The following is a 16,209-nucleotide window of genomic DNA, read 5'->3' as shown; positions in this document are numbered from 1 at the left end:
TATGCTCAGTTTTGTTTTCTGTGTGTGCACTCTGTCATATGGGTTTGTCTCATACCACATAATGTCTCATGAGGGTCACATGCAGGAAGTGAGTCTTCCGTAGCAGGCAACAGAACTGTTCAAGTACATTCAGGAAGCAATGTGATGATGTTGTTAGAGAAACAAGAAGCAAAACTGTAGCATGTAGAACAAAATTTAAATCATCAGCATTGTTGGTTAAGGAACACTAGAGAAAATCTCAAGCCAAGGTAAGCAAGATCATTGCATTTATGACAGACCGTTTTTGTCCATTAGTTACAGTTTGAGCTTGTCAAGTCAGATTTGAATAGGGGCAGGTGGTGATGAGTAGCAGATGTTTCTGGAAGGTTAATTTGAAAAATGATGCCTTCTGCTATATATTTTTACTGTTACTGTATGATCTTTGTTCATCAGTATTAAATTACCAAACCTTTCACATCCACGGCTTTCACTGTTACACCTGCATTATGCCTCCATTTATTTGATTTACACCCTTCAGTTTATTTAGCACTTTGACATAAAACTTTTTCTTTAATAAGACTGATCAGATTTACACTTTAGCACGTCGATTTTCAGTAAAACTGTACTATCAGAAAAATGATTCCCTGCACATTACATTTACTGCCAAAGTGCATTTTTTAGGAATGCAACACAATTATAGTACACTATAGTATTTTCTCCTGATACGAACCCACAGACAACAATCATGAGGAGCTCTTTTAACTTGTTTACTGTCCAGTAATGGGCTCTGTAGTTCTCCAGGGAGTATCCACCACCGCCCACCCTCAGTCTGCCCATCCATAAAATGCCAGCACACACTCCACCACAGCTGCACCTACTGTGTGCTTCATTACACAGATGGATTCCAGGAAGACAGAATCTAACTGCACACACCTCCAGATTGGTGAAATTTAGATATTCCATGGATTGACCAGATTGTTACTTCAAGAACAATATAATTGCACTTCAGTGTAAGTACAGCTAATCTTTCAAATGCCTATTCCTTCAAGTAATGGTGACAAACATCATTAGATTAATGTTTTTGCTATTTTACCTGTGCAATTAATCTTTAAAACATTTAAAATCTGTAAAAAAGTGACATTATAAAACATTATTTTTGTAGCACATTATTTACAAATTTCAATATAACTCAAAAGGCAGTCTATGGGAACAAGACAATACTCGGAGGTCATTACTTCTTTAAATGCTACCGATGAAAATATGTGATCAGATGAAGAGTCATATGGAAGCAAGCTGCAGAGTAGGTTGCATTAAATACTGTAATTCAATATCAGCAAGATTTTTTTTCACAAGAGCTCTTTCATTCTGGATGTAGTTACATGTACTGTATGTGGTCAACTCATCAACACGATACTGGCTTTCTCTGTGTAACCTCTGATATCACAACATATCCAGTACTGATTTTGTACTATGGTTAAAAATGATTTTTAGGTAAAGTCCAGTTACAGATTAAAATACATTAATAATTTAGTTCAGCCCACTGATGATCCATAGTGCCACACCCTGCAGTTAGCAGGGATGCAACACATAAATGCTGTAGTCCTGTGCGCTAAATGCACATAATGACAAAGAATGTACCACAGAATGAAAAACAATGTTAAAAAAGAGTCTTTACTTTTTCCTAAAATAGAAAATTAAAATGAATCATGTTTTTCAAATGAGATATTATCTTATTTCTCCACTGTTGTCCATTGTCAGCAACATTAATCATTTGCATTATTTTGATATTAGTCTCATAACCAAGCAGACTGTGTTACAATAATAGAATAATGGGTGGGAAGTACAAAAAGAACATCAATATATGTCACTTCCCATTTCTAGATTTTGTGACATGAGCATGCAAAAAGTTTCCCACCAAGTCTCATTTTGAGTCATTTGCTTTTTTCTTGTATCTAATTACTTAAATTCTTACATTTCTTTATGGATGGCTCATTTGGTTTACTACTATGAGACACAGGACTCCATCATTTGTGTCTTTGTGAGTTATTACGTTGCTCATGTACACATTTGATTTTACCTGTAGTTAGATCCCAACAGTATGACAGAATGGCAGGTGTTTATTTAGATGGGGAGCAAGATTGTACGGCTGTGTAGCCACCATTTGGTTATAAACAGAAGCCTTGTCTGTGTGACTTAAATACTAAATTCAGTATGTGCCCTTGCTATCATGGTGGATCAGTCATAAATACCAGCTTTGTTATACTGCTCTGGCTTTAACATCACAAGACTTAACAAGAGTGTGGTAGAGATACAGTGAAGACATTGTCCTGCTCATACTCTGAGACTGTCTGGAAGTGTATGTGCCGGACTGTACTAACCCTTGTGAATCATTCCGTGTGGTCTGCTACACTGATGTGGTACAACACTTGAAGAGTCCCTGATGTATTTCCTCTAGGCAGCCCCAGACCATCACTGTGCACATAAGATATGAGTAAACAAAATATGGCTGAGACAGCGACCTTCTCCCTGGAGATGGATGACAGAAGTGATGATGAGAGGTCCCAAAGCAGGAGGCAAAAGAAGGACCGCCTGCTATCTCCTTCCAACCTGGTCAACACAGGGCAGGAGAGGATACCTATGGACATGGACTACCTGCATGAAGCGAGGAACACCACTCCCAAAATCAGATTCAACTGGAATTTTAACAAGTATGATTCTCTGGCCGCTGCATTGCACCCCAGTGCTGATGCTATGTTTAGGCCCCTAGTCCTCAAAGATGTTTGGACTAGGTTTCACTTGGTTGAAGTGGTGTTCTTGTAGTCCAGATCATTTTTCAACTCAACTGTGTCACTTCATTTCTGGCCTAAAGCCCTAAGTGGTGTAATTTTATGACTTTTTCCATTGAGGGAAACGCTTGATTGGTTGAGGGGCTCCTCACACATCCAGGCTGTGTTCATGGTGCTAGCTGACTCACTGTATAAAGAGTGCGGTAGGGCCAAGCAGGAACTGATGTGGGTTGGACGGATGTCTGCTTCTTGCTATCTGTCACCTCCTTATCTTTGAGCTGTTGCGAGCAGTCAAGTACAGGAGCTGAAATGGAAATAATTAGAAACATGGAGTAAATGTTTACATGTAGGTATAAAAACCCTTCATGGCTCCAAATTTAAAATTTATGTTCTTTGTTATCTTCTTTACTTAACACATAAAATTTTCTTTAATCGTGTCAATGATCAGTGACCAGTTTGTCTGAATTCACTCAATCATTAATATTTCCATTCTGTAAAGGAAACTGAGGGGGTCTGAAGAGCTTGAAGTACAGGAGAACCTCAAGAAATTTGATATCAAGAGCCTGTTTGCGGCAGTGTCAAGCGGGGATGTCTCCCAGCTGCAAGGACTAGAGCTCTATTTGCATCGTACTATGAAGCACTTGACTAATTCAGAATGTAAGGAACTCTTCAGCTCTGCTCTACATAGAAGTGTATCTACAAAGTAGCCTTGAAACTGAAAACACACCAAAGAAAAACAATCATCCCATTTACCCACACAGTATATTCTTAACAATATCTAGTTGTGTAAGTAGTATGAAATATCTACATGTTAAATAAGTTAAACCCAGATTTTTGGTGTTGTGGCCAAATGGAATGTTAATAAGATTGAACTCAGATTCTTACACAACGTTCAGAAGTGTCACTGTTTGCTAGAGTTCTAAATAATTAGAAGGTTAGATTAACAAATTGGGTATGAAAACATCAATGCTGTTTAGAAACGTATATTTAACAATGTTTTTTCCTATTTGCCTTAGATCAATCAAATGGTAAAAATGCCTTATTGAAAGCACTCCTGAACCTAAAAGATGGAAGAAATGATACTGTAGAGTTTCTCCTTGATGTTGCGGAGAAAATGGGAGACCTGAAGGAGTTTGTCAATGCAGCTTACACAGACAGCTACTACAGAGGTAAACTCCGCATCCAGACTGGTGTCTCCAGCAGTCTCTAGTAGTCAGTCTGCCCAGCAGTTTTTTTTAATTGTCCTCTGTGTCTGTGTCCCCTGTAGGCCACACTGCTCTTCATATTGCCATTGAGAGGAGAAGCAAATACTTTGTGGAGCTGTTAGTTCGGAAAGGAGCAGATGTCCATGCTAAAGCATGTGGGAAGTTTTTCCAGCCACATGATGGACCATCTTTCTACTTTGGTAGGTGTGCAACGGTAACAGGAACTGAGCTAACCAGTGTAGAGACATTTATCTGGTATTTGTGATGCAGGAATTCAGTTTTACTGTAGTTTCTAGGTAGAAGGGTGTAAGGTTATTTGTGAATTACCCATGAAACAGGTGAGCTGCCACTGTCACTAGCAGCCTGTACCAATCAGCGAGATGTTGTGGACTTCCTCATGGACAATCCCTACCAAAAAGTGAACATCACGGAGACAGATTCCCTTGGCAACACGGTGCTCCATGCCCTGGTGTTGCTGGCAGACAACAGCGTTGAGAACACAAACTTTATCAACAGTATGTACGACTATGTTCTGACCAGAGCAGCAAAGCTCCACAGTGAGATCAGACTGGAGGACTTTGAAAACAAAGAAGGGTTGACCCCCCTAAAGCTGGCAGCCAAGACTGGCAAGATTGGGGTAGGTTTGTAACAAGTTTCAAGTTTCAAGTGTCAAGTTTATTGTTATAGATACAAGTACCATGTACATGTATCATGAAAATCTTCCTGAATGCTTCTCCACAGACTATGAGCAAGGACAATAGAAATACTGGACAAACAAAACAATGACAAACAAAACAATGACAAACAAAACAATGTCAATGACAGTAAATAGCAATAAATAATGGTAACAGTAGTAACAATAATGCCACTTGACTCTCAGAAAACTCAGAACGAGAGAATGAGAATGCTTAAAGTGACAGTGTAATTTACCAATGTGCTTGGGTGGAGCAGTCCACCTCTAGTTACTAAAGGTGCCACATCGGTTAGTGTTAGCCTTTTCAACTGATTCTTTATACTCAACCTAAAACCTGACTGTCACTCATTTTCCTTAGCAGCTCCAGGCAAATTGTTCCTATACAAAGAGTCTGAAAAGGAACTCACAAAAGCTTATTATGAAACTCTGGGTTTTTGTTTTAGACTGCATGTGCACATGAGGTTTCATCTGCCTTCATCTCCAGGTCTTTGAACACATGATCCAACGCAAATTCCATGAAAAGGATATCAAACATCTCTCTCGCAAATTCACAGAGTGGGTCTATGGGCCTGTGTCATCATCCCTGTACGACCTGACCTCGGTGGATTCCTATGAGAGGAACTCTGCCATGGAGATTATTGTTTATGGCAGTACAATCCCTGTAAGATCAATGACATTTATTCCCACAGTTTGCATTGCTTAGTAATTTCCTAAATTTATAATGGTGATGAATAGATGTTGTGAATGACTTATTTGTAATTGATTTTGGTGTTGCTATGAAAATTTTTTGAACATTAGAAGAATAAAATATGTTTTGCAGAACAGGCTTGAGATGCTCCAAATTGAGCCCTTAAACAGATTGCTCAAAGACAAGTGGGAGAGGTTTGTGAAATGGATATTTCTCATCAACTTCCTTGTCTACGTTTTCTACCTGAGTGTCTTTACAGCAGTTGCTTATAACACTAAGAGGACGCAGGTAAATTTCCTTAAATTTAAACATTTAAAATTTTAATTCTTGTACTTAATTAAAGCAACTTTGACGCTGATGTTTTTTTAACTCATCCTTTTAAACCCAGATTGCTCCTTACATTTTCTTAGCAGATGCTTTTCTCCAAAGCAACTTCCAATGGATATTATGTAGTGTTATCAGCCCACACACTTTACTCAGAAAGGTGACTTACACTGCTAGATACACTACTTATAATGGGTCACTCATCCATACATCAGTGAAACACACTCTCTCTGTGTCACCCACACCATGGGGAAACCTGAACAGCATCTCTTTGGACTGTGGGAGGAAACTGGAGAACCCAGAGGAAATCCACACGGACACAGGGAGAACCTGCAAACTCCACCCAGACTGAGCAGGGACTAAACCCCTGTCCTCTTGCACCACCCAGGTGCTGTGAGACAGCAGCACTACTCGCTGTGCCACTGTGCCACCATGCTACCCCTCTTTTAAATGAGACTTCCACTGTAACTGATAAGATAACACTGATCACCATGATATATGTAGATATAGACAGGATTTAGCTTATGATCAGGAAGATGAGATGTACATTGCTTTGGAGAAAAGCATCTGCTAAATGAATAAATGTAAGTGTAAATGAAAAGCACATGAGACTGAGCAATTCTCCAGTCAAATATATTGAAATACATACCAAAATCCTGCTTCGGGTTTCCTTTTTTAATATATGGAGAATTACATTATAATTATTGTTTTACTATTATAATTGTATTTTTAAATTTTTTTTTACAATATGACAGTTTTACCTGAGTTGACTTATACATGAATGATAAAGTATGTTGTGGACAAGGGCACAAATTCAAAGACAATAACATGTACAAAATTGCAGGAAATTTATTTTGTGGAACATTCCAGAAATGGCTACCTGCAGGTCACAGGCCAAGTAATCTGTGCCCTGGGAGCGATCTATTTCTTCTTCAAAGGGGTACGTGGAAACAGATTATGCATCTTGCTCATTACAGAAATTCTCCAAAAATGACTTGCTAGTAAAATATTTTTACTGTTTAAGATATTGGAATTTGGTTACACATCGTGAATCCCATGCAACAGTATTTGAACCCTGTAAAATTACATTTTTTGTGTAGGTGGTCCTTGTTATAAGATGGGGTTCTATTCTGACAAACTGATAAGCTGTCATACATTGCAAATCCCCTATACTGTAATATATAAACCATAACCATATATAAACAATTAACATGCATGAATGGTATATTTTATAAAGATTCTTCACAAATTATTCATGTTAAAATAATAATACTACACACACACACACACTTTCTGAACCACTTGTTCCATGTGGGGTCACGGGGAACCAGAGCCTATCCGGCAACACAGGGCGTAAGGCTGGAGGGGGAGGGGACACACCCAGGACGGGACGCCAGTCCGCCGCAAGGCACCCCAAGCGGGGCTTGAACCCCAGACCCACTGGAGAGCAGGACCTGGTCCAACCCACTGCGCCACCGTGCCCCCTTAAAATAATACTAATATAGGATAATATAAATATGGTATGGTATTATATTTTCATGCTGCTTTATTTTCACTTTAATTTCTAAATCTATTCTGTTCCACTTTTTCTAGCAGTACCAGAACAGTCACATTTTCTCTTTCTAGCCATTATAAATGAAAAAGTAATGTGAAAGAAATCACAAACAAAAAGTTTTGAAAACAAAACGCAGTGGCTGTCAGACACCCAGACAGTGACTGAGAACCAAACAATAACAGTGATGCCACCAGCCAATGTTACTGTACAGTGGTCCTCTTTAGACATTGCAAACATTGGGACTTCAGATTAATAGAACAATGTTAATGGGACAGCCATTGTAAGTTTGTTTTGCTATAGGTTGCATATGTTGTAAGTCAAGGACCACCTGTACACAAAAAGTAGAACTTTCTCAGAAATATTTTAATAATACTTATTTAATGTAAAATATATACAAATATAAATATATATATATATATGTCTTGAGTTGTTGTCTTGACCGACCAGACTATCGGGCGTCGAATCGACTCCGCTGGTCACAGCACGCTTTCCATTCCTCTCTGGATCGCGCCTTCCTCATCCACGTAGCTCCAAACGTTTTTCTTATGTCGTCAATCCATCGTTTTGGAGGCCTTCCGCGTGGCCTTTTCCGCTCACGCGGATACCACTCGACAATTGCGCGAGTCCACCGATTGTCGGTGAACCGAGCAACGTGTCCGGCCCATCTCAACTTTTGCTTCTCATACTCGTTGATGACGTCCCTCACGCCGGATTTCTCTCTGATCGTCTCACTCCGGATATGTTCTCTTAGTGATATTCCCAGCATAGATCTCTCCATCGCCCTTTGAGCAGTTACCAACCTTTGCTCTTCTCTCTTCGTGGTGGCCCAAGTTTCACTGCCGTATAACATTGCAGGTAAAACTGTGCCATTGAAGAGGTTCGCGCGGGTGGTCTTATCCAACTTTCCTTTGAGCACATCCTTGATGGAGTTGAACGCTTTCCATCCAGCCCTTATTCTCCGCGAGATTTCCTTCTCCATGTCTCGACGCATATTTACTTCTTGTCCAAGGTAGATGTATTCCTCCACCTCCTCTATTTCATCGCCTTGAACCACTATTCGGCCCCTTGTTGCGTAATCTGACCGCATGAACTTGGTCTTCATGCGGTTCATTTTGAGGCCTACTCTCGAGCTTCTGATGTCTAGCTCGGTTAGCATGGTCTGAAGTAGATCTGTGGTTTCGGCGACAAGGACGATATCGTCAGCGAAACGGAGGTGGGTCAGTAGCTCGCCGTTGATGTTTACGCCGCCCTTCCAGTCGATGTCTCTGAAGATCTGCTCGAGACATGTGGTGAAGAGCTTCGGAGAGATGGTGTCTCCTTGTTTGACGCCCTTCTCGACTGGTATTCTAATCGGCGACGACAGCAGAGCGATGTCGGTGGTACATCCGGAATTCGCCTCCCGTAGGAGTTCGATGTATTGCGCCTCGACTCCTTGCATCTCCAACGACTTTAGCACTGCGTTGATCTCGACGCTGTCGAAGGCCTTCTCGTAGTCCACGAACGCGACGCATAGTGGCAGCCTGTACTCTTTCGCTCGCTCCAGCAATTGGGTCAGAGTGAAGATGTGATCCATCGTGCTGTAGGTTCTTCGGAAGCCTGCTTGTTCCCTTGGTTGTTGTCCATCCAAGTGTTCTGATAATCGTGTTAGGATTATCTTCGTGAACAGCTTGTAGATGTGGGACAAGAGGCATATGGGACGATAGTTCTTCAGGTCTTCTCTATCTCCCTTCTTATACAGCAGGATGGTTCTCGACTCTTTCCACTGCGATGGTATCTTGCACGTGTTCAGATAGTGACTGAACCGTTCGGCGAGGATTTTCCAGAGCTGTTCTCCGCCCAACTTCAGCATTTCAGATGTTATGCCATCTTTCCCCGGTGCTTTTTCCCTCTTCATCAAATTGACGGCCCTTTCAACCTCACTTACGAGAATGGGGGGCACATTCTCCTTCCTTTGAAGTGACGGTGGTGGTTCAATCTTCACAGCAGATTTGAAAAGCTTAGTGTAAAAGTCTTTACAGATCTTTACCACCTCGCCTCTTTCATCGGCTGTAGCACCATCCGAGTTCTTCAGCTTCGTCACTTCCGATTTATAGAGTGCCATCCCCCTTTCACATTTCTTGAGGCTCTTCCTTTCCTCGGCGGCCTTCAGGAGCTTTTCCATCCGGTATTTTTCGAAGTCTCTCTTCAGCTGCAGTCGTATCACCCTGCTGAGAATGGAATATTCAAGGTGATCTTCCGCAGTCCTCTTCATGTTCTTTCTCTTCTCGAGAAGTTTTTTGGTTTCTTCCGAGATTCTTCCCTTCTGCTCCCTTGGGCCCGCCTCCTTTGCCTCCCTCAAGCATTCCTTCAGTTTCTCGATCAGTGAGTCATAATCATCGTCAATTCCGTCAATTCTGCACCAGGATTTCCTCTCCATCGCTTCCTGCAGTCGCTTTCCATCGTAGACCTTCACACGTTCTTCCCTCGACGTCAGATGCAGTGTCTTCTTCTCCTTTGTCCTGTCGATGACGATCTTGGCCCTGAGCAGGCGGTGATCGCTGCCGGTGTTGAATGGCGTTACGACAGAGATGTCTTGCAGAATGCGCCGCTTGTCGACCAGGATGTAGTCGATCTCATTGCGATGTGCAGCGTTAGGGGCTATCCAGGTCCATCTTTTCTCGCTGTTCTTCTTGAACAGGCTGTTCCCGATGTAGATTTTTCTCGCCTCTACCATAGTGACCAAACGTTCCCCTCTTTCATTTCTTTCTCCAGTTCCAAACTTTCCAACATACCTTTCACCTTGCCTCCCTTTTCCGACCTTTGCATTGAAGTCTCCCATCACGACGGTGTAAGTGGATTTCCGAGCTAGCACCATGTCTAGCTGGCGATAGAACTCTTCCACTTCATCGTCGTTGCTGGCACTGGTGGGAGCATAGGTCTGGATGATCTTCAGGGTGGCCTTTCCCGAGAGGTTCACGTTGAGCACTCCGATACGCGATGACACAAAATGGCATGAGGCGATCTTCGTAGTCCATTCTTTGCTTATGATGAACCCGACACTCCCAACTGATCTGCTGCCATCCGCTTTTCCTAGTCTTACAGCGCATCCATCTTCCCACCTCGCACTCATCTCCTTCTTCTGCCGAGTCTCGCACAGACCCAACACGTCGCATCTGATCTTCATCTTCTCCTCCATCAGGTGGTTCAATCCGTTCCCCCTTGCCAAAGACCTGCAGTTGTAGGTGCAAATGGCAAGGTTAGTCCTGTTCCGCGGCGGCTTCTTGGAACCTGAGATTCTTAGCGGCCTCTCGTCGCTCGGATGGTGTACCGCCGCCGTGGCACGGTCCGATTGACGTGCAGGGTACTGAGGCCCATTTCTTCGTGCTGTTTTAGCCAGAAAATGACGCCACCCCACTGGCTAGGCGGGCAGGCCACTGCACCTCTTCAGTTTAGCTAGCTTCCAGCCTCTACAGGATGGACCATACGCCCGCTTCTGCTAAGGCGATCCACCTGCATGACCGATAGTCCGGTACCAATGCGGCATGGTTGAACCTGCCAGGATATACAGAGTATATCCAACCGCCATAGCTACCAGACAGCCATTGCCACTGTTGCGCCACTTTGAGGCACTGAAGCCGGGTTTGCAACAGCAATACAATATATATATATATAATGTAAAAATAATTCCTTCAAATTGCATTAAAGGCACCCCTCAGTTTACAGAATTAATGTGCACCAGTTTGTTACCTTTGCTGCCCTACTTCCAGATCATGCTTAAAAACCCAGGGCACTTTTCTGTCTCTGCTGAAAACTCCAACACTGGAGTTACTGTACACAGCTAAAATGCACATACATACCCAAAAAAAACCATCACCTATACTTTCCATGTTAATTTTTCTGCTGTCTCTGCATCCATTCAATTAAGTAACACATCCAAATATGGCGGACAGACATTCTAGTGGAAATTCATACACTTATAATAATGCCCCACTCGTTTAAAGCAGCACTATCACATTCTTGTCAGACAGAGAGATCTGGATTCAGACATGACTTTACTTCTCCTGCACCCCTGCAAATTCATTTTTTTCTGACATGCTTACATTTCATTACATTTCTTTAAATAAAGTTTTTGTTTCATAAATCAAATTAGGGTATCAACAGCCAAAAGCCATTATACTGTCATTTTGGATAGAGTCCATAAATCATGGGATACCTGTATTTTTAAAACATTGTTGTCAAAAATGTTGCACCTCTTTCAGTTATACGGATTTTTTTGTGTCTTCTTCTGACATTAAGTGCTCTTATTTCAAGTTGTCAGACTTGAGGAGAAAGCATCCAAAGATGCAGACATTGCTGGTGGATGGATACAGTGAAATTCTCTTGTGAGTACTTTTTATCATTTACACATCTGACTTGAATATGAACAATACCACTTTACGGCATTTATCCATATAGGTGGGAACACTAAATAATAATGTGTCAGTTTAGGCTGACTACACAATAAACGCACTACACAGCAGACAGGATATTACCATCTATTTCTAGATATTTTCTCACTCTTGGTACTGAGCTGCTGCTCTTCCTTTGTGGGGAACCTCAATGAAAAAGAGCTTTGCTCCTAGTTTCATACAGGCAATCCTCTTCATTATCACATCAGTGCTGTACTGCTGCGGAAAGCAGGAGTACTTAGGCTTCATGGTGCTGTGTCTTGCTCTGAGCTGGATCAACCTGCTATACTTCTCCAGAGGATCCAGACACATGGGAATCTACAGTGTCATTATACAGAAGGTACCCTTCAGGATCATGCCAAAACAGAATACAATGTAAAGCAAGTATTCTTGTCACTGCATAACCACTTCCTCTTCTTTCTTTCTCAGATGATCCTAAGTGATGTTTTACGCTTCCTCTTTGTCTACATGGTCTACCTATTTGGATTTTCAGCAGGTATCCATGCCAAGCATATATTTTCCACCACATGACTAGATATTCAGACTGTTATATCACTATATCCTTGTTTAATATCAGATTTTGTATCATTACATAATATGGCTTTGGCTTTCAGTTGGGAGTTTTTTGTTCCTTTCCTCTGTAGCCAGTAGGCATACTTATAGCATTAATAACTGCATGGATAATGTATTACTCTAGTATATAGTCAACAGTCTTATGTGTTTATTTGTCTTATCTCTTTGTTCAGCGCTCTGTGTCACTGTGTGTGAGGAACGCTATATAAAAATAAATCGAATTGAACTGAATATGTAATGCATGCGTCGATAGCTTGCAGCCACCACTGTGTCATGTGCCAGTCAGTCTTAGAACTTATTGAAATATAGAACATATAACCATCTGTATGTTCCATATAACTGACAATAAATTTTTTTAAATTTTGCTTTCAGTCCCGTCCAGTGCCAAAAACAGAGTAACATTTCTGAGTCTTTTACTCTTCTGTCATTGCCTTGACACAGAATAATCAATAACAGGCCTTCAGGATTGCAAGTAGCAAATATTTGGCAAATAAGAAATAAACTGGGAAATAGTGATCCTAACATGTTAACTACTACAATGGACACCTGACCTGGTAGAGCTGTGCATGTGTTCTTCCCTATCAAGCTGGGGTGGGAGACGCTGAGTAAAACTGAGTAAAACTGGGTATTGAGCAATGGATCACAGAGAAAACGGGCAGAAAAAGAGGATACTATTTTAAGTTTTGGTTATAAAACTTGTTTCCACAGCTGTTGTGACTCTTCTGGAGGAACCTGCCCCCAGTCACACCATTCAAAGCGGCGGCAAGGGCCGTTCTTTTTTCCAACCAGTGAACAACTCCAGTGACTGCAAGAAACCAACTTTCAAAAGCTTCTCTTTCACAACCCTGGAGCTCTTCAAGTTCACCATTGGGATGGGAGACCTGGAGTTCACTGAGCAGTATCAATACAAGGAGGTCTTCTATGTGCTGCTTATCTCCTACATAGTGTTCACCTACATCCTCCTGCTCAACATGCTCATCGCACTGATGAACAGGACAGTGGAGAAGCTCTCTGAGGAAAGCAGAAATATCTGGAAATTGCAGGTGTGTAGAACCATGGCTAGTCTAGTCTAGGTTGGTCATTAAAGAAGGATGCTAACAGGGGACTTTGGTAGCATGGTTGCTAGGGCTGCTGCCTGGTTTTCTGGAAGTTCCAGTTTTGAATCACCCTATTGCTGTAGTACCCTTGATCAAAGCACTTCCTTGAACTGCTGTAGTAAGTGTAGTGTAGTGTAAAAGGGTACTCATTGTAAGTTGCTTGTTGTATAAAACCAACATTGTAAGTCACCTTGGACAACGGTGTCCGCCAAAGAAGGATAATGGTAACCTGAAGATCTGCAGGTTAAGTGCTAGAGAAATGTGTTGCACTCCAGACAAGTGGGTGAAAATTTCAGCTGCTGTGGGACAAAGTACTGGTTAAGAAAAATAAAATTGTTATAATAATAAGCAAATGAAACCTTTTTTATCATATTATATAGATATTCTGTTAGTTGACTAAAATTACCTTTTTTTATAGGAAAATATGCAGTGGTCATTTCTCCACAGAGATCTCTAAGATATGCCATTACTGGGCATATTGTATGATCTTTTGATGCTGTAGTCTGTTTCAATGACCCTGAAACTAAAAGATCTTGATTTCAACAAAGGAGTCGTTCTATGTTGTGTGAGAACATGGAAGTGAGAAATATTGAGGGAAGAGGAAATGTCAGGAAGAGGGTTTAACACAGGCATGTATGACTGATGAATGACTATGGAACAGGGATCATTAGTTCATTTCCATAGCAAGCCATCACCATCCTGGACCTGGAGAGGAGTCTACCCTCCTGCCTGAGGAAGCGCTTCCGTTCAGGGGTTGAGAAGGAACTGGGTACAGTGCCTGGAAGGGATCAACGCTGGTGTTTCAGGTGAACCTCACAGACACGATATCAAGTTACTTATTCCAGCACAAATATGGTCCTGTTGGACTCCATATACAGAGCATTAAAATGGAGTTACACATTAAGTCAAACTGCTCTGAGAGAAAAAAATGCAATTAATGGTTTTCAAGGATGTGCCTTGCCTTGCATCCTATGTTTCCAGGATAAGCCCTGGATTACTGCAACTCTGTAGTAGATCAGCAATGCGAGGTTGCAATCATTCATCAATCAATGAATGAAATAATATATTTAATTACATAGTGCATTCAAACAAGGGTTTACAAAACAATTTTTCCATTTGTTGCCTTTTTGAAGAAAATACTATACTACTTTGTGACAGCTTGGTTAGAAAAAGTTTATTTAGATAAATATAAAAAATAATTTAGTTAGCTAATAGGGTAGTATAGAAGAACACTGATAATGTATAAACAACACAATAGCAGAGAGACAGTTACCCACCTACATTTAATAATGCTGTATTTTATTGATCTGTATTCACTAACAATGAGTGAGGAGGCTATGTGACATGTAGGAAATGTGGCAGATGTGGCAGATGTGGCAAAATAATCAGTGAACAGGTCTGCTGTGACTCCAGTGTGGAGGAGGTCAACTGGAGCAAATGGAGAAATGACATGGGTATTATTAATGAGGACCCTGGGGACCACGGAGTCATTTTGCTGTCTCCATCTCAGGCCAGAGGTACGGATCCACTACACAAGTTCATGCTTCATGGAGGGGTCAAAAAGAGATTTTTTAGAATCGTTTTTCATTTCTAAACACATCTAAGAGTGTTTGCACAGAACTGGAAGATGTCCAATAATTTAATTGTTTTGAAATCCTGAATGCAGGAAATGCACTGAAAGCATTTAGATTATGTATCAGCTGCAATATCAGTTTCAGATGAATTGGGGAATCTAAATTGATTGTTGTGTGCTACATTTCTTTGTTGTATTAATGGGTGAATGACTGTAAGGGGTACTGTAGTGTATCTGGCATTGTAAGTCACCTGGGACAAAGCTGAAAGGTAAATTACAGTTAGTAATTATTTTATGTTGCTTTGCAGAAAAGTGTCTGCTTTAACTAAATTTATAAATGTAAATGTAATGTTACACAGCAAATTTAATGCCTTTAACAACTTACAGCAGATGTTAACCATTTTCTAAGAATCTATTCGGTGATCTCAGGTGTGTTTAACCGCTAGGGGTCACAGTGGCACAGCAGGCTTGGCTGGGTCCTGATTTCTGGTGGGTCTGGGGTTTGAGTCTTGCTTGGGGTGCCTTGTAATAGACTGGTGTCCCGTCCTGGGTGTGTCCCCTCTGTCTCCAGCCTTGTGCCTTTTGTTGCTGGGTTAGGCTCTGGTTTGCCGCGACCCCGCTTGGGACAAGTGGCTTCAGCTAATGTCTGTGAGGTGTGTTTAACTGCTTTTGAATTTGAATTTGGTTTGGTGACTGTTTGCAGGCAGAAGCTGGCGTCAGCTGCTCAGTCGTACACTCCCACAGTGCGAAGAACATAATGAGATTGGGCCTATAAGGAGCACTGCAGAGTGAAAACCCCATTCTCACTTTTGGGTCACATATGTATTTTAACTCAATATTGTACTTAAAATTATGTTTCCAGAGGTAATATTTTATAACCATATTGATGACTGAAACAAAATCCCTCTTTTTTCTGTATTACACTCCTTGCACATAAATACTGTATGTTGTTCATTCAGCAGAATGGCTATCAAATAAAATAAAAATGTATGCTACTTGTGCATGCGTTTTACACAATTATAAACAAATGTATAACTTTTGCAATCATAAATAAATAGTAGCAGTAATTGAGGTGATTTACCAGTTATATGATAACAAGATATAACATGTAATAATAACAAAATAGCTATCGGTCAGTCTATCCATCCATCCGTCCTTTCATTCATCTATCATCTATGTGTACAGTTTATATTGTTCGTTCATTATATTCTCAAGAGATCTGTAGCATCATGTGAACTTGAATGTGTACATGCCTATTCAGCCAAAATGTCAAATGATTGTGAGGTCCATGATTATTTGTGATAATAA

The 16,209-nt window shown here is 41.1% G+C and overlaps 1 protein-coding gene across 5 annotated transcripts; it reads left to right on the top strand.

Moving 5' to 3' along the window:
* Positions 1-138: 138 nt before the first annotated feature.
* LOC108936028 (transient receptor potential cation channel subfamily V member 1-like) lies at positions 139-16,177 on the top strand. Of its 5 annotated transcripts, none has more exons than XM_018755073.1 (17): positions 139-248; positions 877-989; positions 2,435-2,687; positions 3,265-3,422; positions 3,782-3,934; positions 4,033-4,170; positions 4,309-4,607; positions 5,149-5,325; positions 5,485-5,640; positions 6,521-6,616; positions 11,522-11,592; positions 11,956-11,998; positions 12,088-12,154; positions 12,940-13,274; positions 14,013-14,134; positions 14,718-14,845; positions 15,605-16,177. In XM_018755073.1, the coding sequence occupies exons 3-17, from the start codon at positions 2,467-2,469 to the stop codon at positions 15,691-15,693; spliced, it is 2,253 nt and encodes a 750-aa protein (XP_018610589.1). In that variant the 5' UTR covers positions 139-248; positions 877-989; positions 2,435-2,466; the 3' UTR covers positions 15,694-16,177. The 5 variants fall into 5 exon arrangements, with proteins under 5 accessions (XP_018610589.1, XP_018610587.1, XP_018610588.1 ...); XM_018755071.1 differs by having other exon boundaries at positions 11,833-11,998; positions 14,742-14,845; XM_018755072.1 differs by having other exon boundaries at positions 11,833-11,998; positions 14,725-14,845.
* Positions 16,178-16,209: the final 32 nt, after the last annotated feature.

This window comes from Scleropages formosus, chromosome 4, assembly GCF_900964775.1.
Source record: "Scleropages formosus chromosome 4, fSclFor1.1, whole genome shotgun sequence".
NCBI classification, from domain to species: domain Eukaryota; kingdom Metazoa; phylum Chordata; class Actinopteri; order Osteoglossiformes; family Osteoglossidae; genus Scleropages; species Scleropages formosus.
Note: the sequence above shows the minus strand (reverse complement) of the source record. Positions and strands in the feature narration are given on the sequence as shown.

What these genes read in the sequence shown, in the direction of transcription:
- LOC108936028 (XM_018755070.1), top strand. Translation starts at nt 2,467, where the DNA reads ATGAGTAAACAAAATATGGCTGAGACAGCGACCTTCTCCCTGGAGATG. An exon ending in GCACTTGACTAATTCAGAAT is followed by an intron (nt 3,423 to 3,781) that starts GTAAGGAACTCT and finishes TATTTGCCTTAG; the next exon opens with ATCAATCAAATGGTAAAAAT. An exon ending in CCAAGACTGGCAAGATTGGG is followed by an intron (nt 4,608 to 5,148) that starts GTAGGTTTGTAA and finishes CTTCATCTCCAG; the next exon opens with GTCTTTGAACACATGATCCA.